The sequence below is a fragment of the Rhamphochromis longiceps genome, linkage group LG7, assembly GCF_057381845.1.
Source record: "Rhamphochromis longiceps isolate RC_006_pf linkage group LG7, R_longiceps_female_GT1.1, whole genome shotgun sequence".
Lineage (NCBI taxonomy): Eukaryota > Metazoa > Chordata > Actinopteri > Cichliformes > Cichlidae > Rhamphochromis > Rhamphochromis longiceps.
In genome coordinates this window covers 14531872-14544317 of record NC_140563.1, presented here as the reverse complement: position 1 = coordinate 14544317, position 12446 = coordinate 14531872, and the positions used below count along the sequence as shown (strand labels likewise).

The 12446-nt window shown below is 41.6% G+C and overlaps 1 protein-coding gene across 1 annotated transcript in view; it reads left to right on the top strand.

Annotated features, from left to right (window-relative positions):
• The first annotated feature begins 1752 nt into the window (after positions 1-1752).
• LOC146664979 (synaptotagmin-7-like) overlaps positions 1753-12446 on the top strand; it is a 57835-nt gene continuing 47141 nt past the window's right edge. The window contains exon 1 of the mRNA XM_085412357.1: positions 1753-1932. Coding sequence (XP_085268483.1) covers positions 1899-1932 — 34 coding nt within the window. The 5' untranslated portion in view covers positions 1753-1898. The remainder of the gene's footprint in view (positions 1933-12446) is intronic.

Genomic DNA, 12446 nt, shown 5'->3' with positions numbered 1-12446 from the left:
GACTTGTGTGGGTAACATTCACATTTATTACTCAGGCGATCTGAGAGTCTCTGATAGTCTGTGAAGTACAATAACATACCGCAGGAGACGCGTCAGAATTTCACAGCAGAGAGAATTGATGACCAGTGTCCATTTTAATGATAATTTGTTTTCAGATTTAATGCCATGGATTAATTGAACTACTTCTATTTTTTTTACAACATCTACTGAGTGGCAAATGTTATGATGTGGGCTCTATGGTTTAGTTTTAATAACTGTCATGACTTATCCCATTTATTTTATAATGCTCTAGCTTCATGCGACAGGAAGTTCCAGCACAAATTGGAAATTTGCTCATAGAAAGGGAAAAAAATAATTGAAAATGTTTTAATTTGCTTTCTAACTGGCTTTTTCTAGAACTAAGTCAAGGTCATGGACAAACTGTTCCTTCACCACTTCCTGGGCTGCCAATGGGTGATGTAAGGCAGGCTGAATACCGAGTGGTAAAATAACCGACATCTCATTTCTGCATCTAATATAGGGATAGTCGTCACATCACCTTGCATCAAAAAGTGACAGGGGAAGCACCCAATGACTCCAAGAAAGCCCTCAGTCTGCCCGGGGCCTAATGATGCGGTCGGCAAACTCATGCAGGATACCCTCTTGCATGAAATACTATACAACGCGGGGATATGGATATGAGGCAGGTGGGGTGAAGTGACAGGGCCAGATGGGTTTCCAACTTTTCTCGCATCATATCAGTGTTAGGTGGTAGTGAAGCACTGGGTTTTACAAATTGATCCATTAAAATGTGTCATTCAGACAGTGTGCCGAGTACATGAGCGCTGCCATTGGTTTGTCTTTATTAATTAAAGACAATTAATTAAAGACTGGTGATTCCACTCCACTATTATCATATCATTTTTAAGAAATGCACTTTTAATATTCAACATTTGTTTGGATATTTAAATAGTTATTTAGTAATGATTAGCATCACTGTTGATTAAATATTTACTTATAACTTTTTTTTTTCGAGTCACATGTACTCATGTAAACAAATTACATGGAAAATTAACATGTGATCAGATTACTTAAAGTCAGCATTTTGGGCATGAACTTTTTCCTGAGTGGATCAAATCAGTTAATGTTGGCATCAACGAACAAAAGCTTGAACTCTACTGGAGAAGGAGACAGTTTTGCTTGATAAATAGCTTAAATGAGGATTTAGTTGTCAGCTAATCATTTCACCTGCATTTTACATGCACAACCTATGGCCATTCTAATAAAAGAATCACTGGGCATTTACATTTTTAACGCATTAATCTTCTGATTAAAAGAGAAGCTAAAGACTGAAATGAACGCAGGATTTTGCTTGTAATTTGGTACCTTTACACAGTTAAAAGCTGTTTAAACCAAAGAGTTTTCCAAATTAACCTGTGCAACATGGTTACAAGCCCTGCCTAAATAAGTCTCCATCGGTGGGCTGTGACTGCACTCCCCTTTACGCGCACAGGCACATTTTTAAATATGATAAACATATGCAAAGCAAGCGAAATTATAAAAAAAAATCACACGTGGCAGACTTCTTAACACTGCTGCAAAAGTCACTTTTCCCATTTTGTCCTCTGAGCCACAGCGCACAGTGGTTATTAGAGAGGGAGAGAGAGAGAGAGAGAGAGAGAGAGAGAGAGAGAAGGAGGCAGGGAGAGGAAGAGAGGGAGGGAGGGAGATAGTGAGAGTCTCAAACTGGTTAGCCTACCTATCCACTAGGAGGAGAGAGGAGAAGCTGTTGAGGAGAGCAACAAAAACAATAAACAGCTACTACTACGAAATCACATCAGCGGAGCTCACGGTACGCGCCGGAGGAGTACGCAAACAAATACCTGCGATCGCGTTTGCCTCGGAGTGAAGTAACAGCCATGTATCTGAACAGGGAAGAGGACAATAGCAAAGGTAAGATCCCGTCAAGAATTGTGCCCCTCTGTGCGGAGGGAGAGAGCGTCCTGTGACAGTTTCAAGGTGTTTCATTTCTGACCCGCTGCTTCCTTTTGAGGTGACTGGCACGAAAAGGTGGTGGTGTTAGGGAATGAGAGAGGGGGGTGTACCCTCCCGCCATCCCCAACCTCCTCGTTAACGTAATTCTTCTGAACAAGCCCCATCTCATCCTTTGGCATGGACCGGGGATGCTGGTGAGAAGTGTGGGCTGTCATTATGTAATATCTGTGCAGTTAATTGCCTCCTAGGAGAATCTTTAGCCCATTCCTGCATTTCTACCAGTGCACCATTTGAACCATCAATTGTGAACCTGTTGTAAGCACATCTACTTTGTCATATGCATGGATTTGCCAGCGTGCATTGCGTTGTGTTGTTGGAGCTTTCGGGACATTTGCAACAGCTACTTAATAAGGGCAGCATAACACAAGGTCAAAGCCCTTAGCTACAGTGAAACCTGTGTGCATGTAGATGTGTATTTATGGTGTGCCTGACATCCTGCAAGAAAAAATAAATTACTAATGGGCTGCAGCTTATTGCTTAACGGGGAGAGACAACCGTGCAGCCGCTAGAGGGTTAAAGAGGGTACAAAGGAGGAATATTTGAGTAATCTCTCCCACGTGTTTTTGAGGCGTGATTTCTTCTCTCGTCGGGTGCCCAGAAGCACACTCGACTCGCGTCCCCTGCCGTCACCAGCAAGCATAAATATAACTCTCCCGGGCTGAGAGGTAATGCTAATTACCACCTAAATCTTCAGGTTATACGGAAATAACACCTGCTGCTTTTTTTTTTTTTTTTTTTTTTTTTTTACCGAGGACAGGGCTAGGGGGAGTGGCGGGACGTGCTGAGAGGGGTGGTGGTGTAAAAAGAGCAAAAAAAAAAGAAAAAAAAAAAAGAAAAAGAGAAGAAGAAGAAAAAAGAAGCAGAGTGGGAGGGCCCGTTTTTTGTTCATTTCCCTGTAATGCGAGATAATGTGATCCCCAGCACACATGCAAGGACCACAACACGATGTACTGTACGGGGATGTGTGGCAGCAGCATCGGCAGCACCACTGGGGACGGAGAGAGATGCTGGCTTTAGAAACAATGATGCAAGTGAGATCAGCGAATAAATGCGGTGTCGGAAACAGCAGAAATATGGGCTTGATTACACAGCACCCCCCCCCCCCCCCCAACCAGCACACACACACACACACACACACACACACACACACACACACACACGCCCACGCCTCAGAAAAAACCTTCAACACTAGACACTTTGGGGGAATCTGAGAAGACTGAAGCACCTTTAAAGTGATGTGTCTCCAGAATAAAGAGAACTGATGATAAGTCACAGTAAAGCAATGTACCCCCCCCCCTCAAAAAAGTCAAGGGGTTCCAATAGGGTACAAAAACATGTCGTTTTTTTTTGGGGGGGGGGGGGGGGGGGGTCATCTCACCTCTTTAAAATTCACACTGATGCAACAAAATTCACTGTTTTAATTATTCTTGCTGACATTCGCGTGGAGGGTTCCCAGTTGAGTGTGAAGCTGCTTAAGCATGCAAAACTGGACTGGACATGACTTTAGTGGCCAAACCTATTGGCACCCACTGGTGAGTTTGGACCCTTTTTGGGGGGGTGCCTAAGCACATCTGAATTTCATCATAGCACAGCACAGGTTACAGCTAAAAGCAACTCTATTACTAATGTCCAGATATATAAAGTGGCACTAAGACTTTTTAAAATTGCTTAAAGTACAATGGACTAGCTTTGTGTGGTTAAGATACTGACAAAAGCTATTATCTGCTTTGCAACAAATTGTTCTTTAACTCTGGAAAATTATGGTCAACATAATTGAGCCTTTGCCTCAGGTTTTATAACTGAAGTGCCCACCCCAAAACCAGTATAAGAACTGTGATTATTCATTCTGAGTCATTCTTAGACAGTACAATAAGTAGTGTCTTATTAGACTGCAGTTGAATTTAGGTTTGCAAAAGTAAAAAGGAGGAAAGGAAGGAAAAGGTTTGATCCTAGAATTGCCCCTGCTGACAGCTAAAGGTGGTTAGTTTACATCTGAATTTCCACTTTGTTTATTTTGGGGTTGTTGTTGTTGTTGTTTTTTAATTGTGGCTATACTGTGGCTTTAGTGTTTGGATGCCAGATTAATACAAAATATTATTACAAATTAGGATTATTACAAAATGAAATGTCTCAAGAACTGCTGGTACAGATATTCATGTTCCCAAATCTGTTGATTTCCTGATATTTTTTTTCCAGAACATAACTATCTTGGCACCGTGAGTTCTAATACTTTGGTTTATTGTCAAAATCCATCATTTTAATAACACAATCAGTCTCCGCTGTGGTAATGTTTGGTGCAGAGCAAATGCTCGCCTGCTCACACACTAAACGCTAAGATGGTGAACATTATCAGCTCAACATCAGCATGCTAGCACTGTCATTGTGAGCACATTAGAATTTGTGCTTAAAGCACCGCTGTGCCTCTGCCTACGCATTTCTGCAAAGGGAAATCCGAACATCAAAAAAATCTGTAGTTTGGGGGCCACACGTGTCAGAGACAGGTTCAAGGCGAGCTTTGCAAAGTGAACGCTGCTGTAACCCGGCGTTAGACAAAAGAATGTTTTCAGGAATTAATGGACTGCAACTGAGGAAGTAAAGTTATGAGTACGGGCTCCCGACGTGACGGAGCTACTCTTCTGAGTGAAGAACTTGTGATTGATGCTTTTAATTGATTGAAACGAGTCGGTGTTTCCCCTCGCTGCACTGATGTGGCCTTTAAATTCACACCGCGTCTCAAGGTGGAGTGGCAGGGAGAGGGAGAAAGGTCTGCCGGGGACATATTGATTATGGCCTCAGAGGATTAAAGTGTGGGGGGTGAAAACAAACAGGTTGATCATATGTGAACCTGACAATCACACAAACTGTGGGCTACCGTCAAATAAACACCCGAAATAGGACTGAAAGTGGGCTGTGATCACTATAACTTGAGAACAAAAGTCAATCACTGAAGAAAGAAAAGACTGAAGATTGATAATGTGGCACCCTGTTATTGTCTCTTCAGTCAGGCAGCTAAACGGTTCCTCATTTATGCCCATTGGAAAACATTCAGCAACTACTAAGAGCATTTACTGATCAGAAAAATGCTGCAGTGTGAGCTCCAGGAGTGTTTGATAGTAGGCAGCATGCTGATGTTCCAACTCATTTGTACTTAATTCTCATTACTACTCGATATTCAGCACTCACATGCCAAACCACACCCGTTTTGAACTAGGCCTTCATTTTAGTCAGCTAGTATAAACACCTGCCAGATCATGTGGCTGTTTCGGCACAGTCTCTACCACCCTACTTTGCCATATTGGCACATAAAAATACACAGAGACTCGTGTTTCATGGTTTCGGCAATATGACAAATGTACTTTTGAAGACAGGATGATCAGTACTGATGGAAGTATTTGCTATTTAAACACAGAATAATTGGAAAACAGTGGGTAGTGCTGTGGTGGTTAGCACGCCTCACAGTAAAATGATCCTGAGTTTAAATCCATCACCTGGCTGGGGCCTTTCTGCGTGGAGTTTGCACGCTCTCACTGTGTCTGTGTGGGTTCCCTCCGAGTACTTCAGCTTTGTGGGAAGAAGGTTAATTGGTGATTAGGTTAGGTTAACTGGTGATTCTAAATTGGCCATTGGTGTAAATGTGAGCATGAATAGTAGCCTGTTAGCCCTGCGACAGACTGGCAACCTGTCCACGGTGTACCCTGCATCTTTCCCAGTGACAGCTGGGATAGGCCTGAATTGGATAAGCAGATGGATGGAAAGCCAATTGGAAAGTCATGCACAGTGGCACTAATAGTTCTTAAATAACAGTAATCAGTTTTTTGGATTTCTGAGTTGCTGGGTGCTCTGAGAGTTCAGGTTTTCACGAGCTACTGATTCATAGTTTATTCTCTAAAAATTAAAGTTTCAGATTCCTTTTACGATATCCAGCAGTCCCAAGCTCAAAGATGTTCAGCCTGCTTTGAGAGAAAAACAGATAATCTTCATATCTGAGAAGTTGAAAACAGCTTCACAGCTGCTTTTTGTTTCAAAAGATGGCTATAGCGCTTTCTTTTAACTTTCATCCTTATATCTAAAATACAATCTTTAGGTTCCTTTTGAACAATGATTGTTTTAAACCAAAGCCTGCTGTATCCTAATTAAAGATAATTGTTGTAACTGATTTTCTATACTTAGGTAATTAGTCACTGGAATTATCTAGTGACACTGCCATTGTTCATCAATGGATTGGGTCTGTATGGGGCCTCACTGTGTGTATTGTGTGGCTTTTTTTTCTCTTTAACGATCACCAGCGAGTGTGAAAAATCTGTGAGGCATGCAGCATCATCACCCCATGCATAACCAGAAGACTGCCTCTACTTGTGAAATGTCTGTGCTACAATTCGACTCCCTCTTCAGCGGGAGGAACAACAGTAGTCAGAGACTGGAGGTTTTGTTTCCAGTTGAAAAAGTGCATTTTTCAGCTTGTTGAAAAGCAGGAGAAGAGCTTTCCAGCTTCATCTATCGATAATAGATTTGTTGGACCGATACTGAGACATCTATTGATAGATTACACTGAGGATACGCTCCGAGAGAGAGAACCTGTGGTTGACTGACTTCTTGTATTATGCACTCACCCTGCGTCGCTGACAGTAAGAGGTGAATCCCTAATATGTCTTCTTGGGGCAGGGTCCCAATTTGTCGGATGCGTGATTAAAACAATCCAGTTTACGGCAAACACAATTTTAGAACTATAACGTATAAAGCTGTACACTGACATTTTATTCTCTCTGCTTTCTGTGATGCATACTTTCTGGAAACAGAGTTTGTCCATCTGTGACAAATTGCCCTAAATATATTTGATGTGTGGTCCCAGACTCTGTCTGGCACCCCATACTACTTGAATATGATGTATAGTAATAACGTCAGGTTCACTATTGATTTAGGTTGATGCTGGCCTTGGTTTTGGGCTGGCGTCCAAACATTCGGGCAGGGCTACCAATCTAAATGACTTAAACTTGGCATGCAGGAGCTGCACTAAGATAGCTCTTCAAGTAGAGTATATATATTTTTTGGCTTCTTCATAGAATATGCAGCCTGTAATAAAGGTTATGCAGCAAGCAAATGGCATCATTTTAGAGGAGTAATATCATAACTGTGAATTATCTCATCAATTACCGGATTGGACGAGCTCCAGAAAATAAATGTTATAATTTTGATGATCCCATTATTTTTGAATGAAGCACCATTGTCAAGTTGCAATTTAATATGTCTATAGTACACTGGCTTATGACTCTTCACAAACAGATTCTGCTTATGAAAATGTAGCATATGTAAGTGAGAGACGTTTTTGGTGCAGGAAGCTTCCTGGTTTCTGTTTGCAGTCCACTTGTAGTCTGGAAACAGAACGCTATTGACGAATCACGTTTGAGCATGGTTTAAGGAGATCGGAAAGAAAGCGACTGGACTTCTTTAAGTTTCGTGAAGACGTCTCACCTATCATCAAAGAAGCTTCTTCAGTTCTGAAACCAGATGGTGGAGAGTCTAAATACCTGGGACAGGAAACTGAAGAAGCCTCTCGGATGAAAGGTGAGATGTCTTCACAAAAGTTAAACAAATCCAATCACTTTCTTTCACGTTTCACATTTTTGAGAATTTTTTGGGGGCCACGTTTTGGCATAATAATGATCGGTTTATACCATATTTTTCTTTAGTACTAATAATATTCCCATGTGCTTCAGCTTTTTTTAGCGTTATTTTGCAGATGTTAGCATTCGAATGAGCCTGACTCAAATGGCAAACACGTTAAAATCAAACAGTCACCACATTTAGATAAAAGCATTGCTGTGCCTTAGCATGACCTCAGAGAGATTCTATATGATTAGAGATAAAATTATTAGCAATTGCTAGTATAGATTTTATTTTAACCTTTAACCCATTTCTATTTATGGTTTGCCACCACCTTTCAGACCACGGGCAACATGCTGAAATATGCTCTTATATATGAACCAAAGTTGTGGTTAGAGTGATTTACTGTAATCACTTACCGCTGAATGAAAAGACCCTCATTGTGCCCCGGGTGTCTCACCTTTCTTAGCGTGCATCAAAGGATTTTAAGTGCGAGGGAAATGAAATGGAAAAAAAGGAGGAGGTTTGTGGGGTGTCTTTAACACGGTGTGAAGTGTAGGTGTCAGCGGAAGACTGCGAGTTCCTAACCTCTTTGTTATTATTGCCCTGTAGAAATTGATGATGTCCCTCGACTTCATGGCTGTTTTACTAATGTTGAACGGGAAATTATTTTTGGGGGATTGCTGTGGCAGTCTTGTAATGACCATGCCTCTTAGAGCAAGATGAATTGAAAAAAAAAAAAGAAAAAAGAAAGAACTGGATCCTGGGAGAAAAAGATGTCTGGCTTAGCAGGTGCATTCAACAAGTCTGCATTTGTGTGATCAAACTTTGGAGAAAGGTTGCTCAAGATATTTATTCACGAAGCCCTCTGTTTTCCCTTCTAATATTGTTTAAAACATAAAGCAGCTGGGAGCTGTTCTGAAGTCCTGTCAGCTTGCTGCATTCATTTCAGATGTAGATTAGATGAAAATGTCATATATTATAGCAAATCTGGAGTTAAACACATGAGCTTCAGTCTGCATGCATCAGATTGCTGAGCACAATCGTGGCAGAGACCTTTTAGATATGTGTAAGGTACATAAATTGGCACGGGAACAGTGTTATTGTACAGAGTGCTTAATCAGCCTGTTTGACATTTAATGGATTGCTCTGTCAGCTGAGCTCATGTTTATTTCAGCTTTGAATGGATAGTCAAAGAGTTAACTGCTCCAATTTATGATACAGATGGGTGTTATGAGCTGAGCCATTGGGGGAAAAAAAAACAAAAACTCAAGGATGACTGGAGTACGAAGAACAGGCTCGGTTTCAGGCAATTAGATGCTTTTGTAGGAACACCTGCAACGAAACATGGATTTGGACCTGCTGCTTCACTGTTCCACTGAGAGGCCTCGTCATCCTCCCCGGTGGAACAGGAAGCCGTATCAGCTGATTAGAGCAAAGTCTAATCACACTTTGAATCAAGCAATTTGCGCTACTGAGAAATAAAAACCGCATTTGTGGAGAATAGATTTATTTTTTGCTCCACCTGCACCCTTTCTGGGAGCATCACTCATACATAACATGGAATCAGCCTTATGTAATGTAAAAACGCATTACATTTAAATATTTATTGTCTCGTTTACCCCCCTCGCTTCTCCCACTATCCAAAGCACCCTCCCGATTGAGCATTTAACAAAGACTTCCTCTTTACAGACATGTTTCATATTATTGCCACTACAACTATTGGCTGCTCTCTTATACACAAGGGGTTGCCACAGCGGGTAGCTCCACATGTTTTGACACCGGATGCCCTTCCTGACACAACCCCAAAAGGATCTGTGTCTCCTCTGGGGATCAAACCGGGGATCTTTCACTTCTTAGGTCAATGTATCAACTGCCTTCTTATATAGAAAAAATAGAGTTGTTATCAAAGCATTGATAAATCTGATATAAAACTGCATTAAGTGTGTTTTAAACCATTTTAAAATATTTATATGGCTGCAATAGATGCTAAATAGGGGTAACTGCAATGTAATTGACCAGCTATTACAAATTATCCATGCAGGAAGTCCAGTTTTTCTGTTAATATAACAAATCAGTCAGGCCCTATATAGCAGACTTGTTGATAGAGCTTCTTAGTGCTGGAGTTATTTTTATGGTGGACTCTCCCAGCTGACTAGATTGCGGAGGAGGGGGAGGTCTTTCACTTCTCCATTCTCTGCCATCTTCTGTCCCTTTCTCCTCTGTGCCTTCGCGAGGAGGAGAAAAAAAAAGAAGAAGAAAAAAAGGGGGGGGGGGCACCGGTTAGCATCAGCCGGCCGGCAGGAGAGTGATAGAAAGCAAGAGCTAGGGAGGCAGACGATGGAGTGGAGACGAGCGTTGAAAGATGGAGGGAACAAGAGAGACAGAGGGAGAGGGAGAGGCAAAGAACAAGCCCTGGAGTGCTAGCCAGTCAAGGTCACGCAGAGGAGAGGAGGCCTTGTGTGTATATGTCTATGTACGTGTGTGCAAAAAGGAAGAAGAGCGGGGATGGGAGGCATGCATAGTAAAGAATGAAGGGTAGTTGACAGCTTTAGTCTGGGATAGGGGAAGGGGAGAAAAGGAAGCAGAGGAGAAAAAAAGGCAAACTTGAAAAGAGCAATGTGACTTCATAACTGACTGGAGCGGTTTAATGTCTAACTTTTAACATGGCTGACTCAAATTTAGAGGCAGCGGTGGGACATTTGTCATGTTTGTGGTTACTGCGTGTGTGTAGCGAACGTTTCTGTGTATGCTGTTGCGTAACCACCCAGTGCCGCCGTGCCGGTTCGTGTTCTCTTCGCAATCTCTTTTGCTTATTCTCCTTATCCCCCCTCCCCAACCACGGCCACCACAATGACCTCCACAGTCTCATTGCAGCTCCCACTGTCAGTAGGTGCCATGATGCATTTGGTTAAGTGCATCCTACCACCTTTTTCCCTGTCCTAAAAGCAAAGAGGCAAGGCTGAGCGACTGTTAATCCCATCCAGGGAAGTTGCTCCACTTTTGATTAGCGATGGAGAAAAGGAGAGTATTGCATAATGGATAGCCTGGCGCTTGTCATCTTAGGATCAAGTGTTTTGAAAGTGGGATTGTGGTTTGCTGAGAATATCCTTTATTCGGTTATCCGAGCAGGATGCAAAGAGTCGTTTGGAAATGTGATCACTGCTGTCTCTTCAAACTTATTAGCTCTGTTTGCATCTCACACCCAGGAGAGATTACGTGTGCGAGCAGTTGCCATAGTGTTTCAGAGCACCATGGCGCTGATATGAAAGATCTGAGGTGGCTCGGGCGCTCTATGAGATTATCTCTCCAGAGGAACAGTGTCTGGAGTGTTGATAATATATGATGGCTATGTTTACAGCAGGTCAAGAGTTTGCCTAAGCCCCTTGAGGTCACTCCAAGCTCTTACTCTTATTGTTTTATATGGCCTCATCAGTAATGTAGTCGTGCTCTGTAGTATTTTACTTTTTTAGAAAACGTGCCCTTTTCCCTCGCTGCCAGTCTTAAATCACCACCACTAATCCTTGCATTAAACCTCCAGTGGTCGCACAATCGCATTCACTTTAAGGCTCAGAGTGAATTCTTTGCGAATTATCCTGTTGACAGACATCATTACCATTCCAGAGCATAATTAGTCTTTCCACACCACGATTTTACACAGATGAAGAGTAATAGCTTCTGTTATAATGGGTTCAAAGCATTTTTCCAGCTACCAACTGTAATTTTGCTCATCTTAAACAGACCCTGCAGAACTGATCTGCAGTGTGAGCTAGCATAAATGACCCTGAACTTTTGTATTTTTTTTAATATATTGGGTAGCTGATGACTATAGACAGGAAACTAAGGGAGAGAGACAGGGGGTATGACACGCAACAAAAGCCCCCAGCTGGATCCACTCATCCACAAAGGTGTCCTCTAAAAGAAAACTGCAAAAAGTCATAAAAGCAATAGTTTGACATTTTGGGAAAAACGATTACTGTACTCCCTTTGTAACTGAGAGTTAAATGGGACGGTTGACTACAGGGTTTCTGTCAGTGTGCTGCAAATACATTGTGCTTGAGCATCCCTCCGGCTGGGTCTAAGCATCAAGGAATTTTTTTAAGATGTTTTTTTTTACATATTGGTTACAATAGAAAAAAGAGCATGCTTTAATATCTGTCTATTTAAATTATACCAGTTCTATGTGAGCACAGTTAACTGCAATTCTGTGCTCTCACACCAGAATACATTACTTTCTATTCATGCTGGAACTGAGAAATAAAATACCCAGAATGATTTGCACAGAAAAAGTAGCACATATTCATTTATGCTTTTCAGACTGCTCTGCTTTTTTCCTCATAGTATTTTTCTGTGGTGTTTGGATAAGGGTAATGTTAATGTAGGTGTGACAAAGGGCCAGCTCATTGTAGATTATTATGCAGTATTATTAACCATTAGGGTACAACCATGCTTATATATGGTGAGTACTACTACACGCCCATGCTGTAGTGTTTTGTCTGTATGTGCTCTTAGCAAACTGATGTACAACCACACTGAGCAGAGTAAAAGTAGTGGTGGTAGAGGTTGTTTATATAAATAAACCTCAGACAAATATGAGACTCATAGCATGCTTATATATGGTAAAATGTATTTACGTCTATCATCAAGGTTTTCACACCTGACACCTGTCCATTAAAAAAAAAGTACTACTACTACTACGGTGTATCTGATATCCGCGTGTTGGTGTCCTGCATCATCATAATAATGTTGGTCCAGGACCAACATTACAACTGACCAATGAAGTTGCTGTGATGTCATATCTTTGGAATATG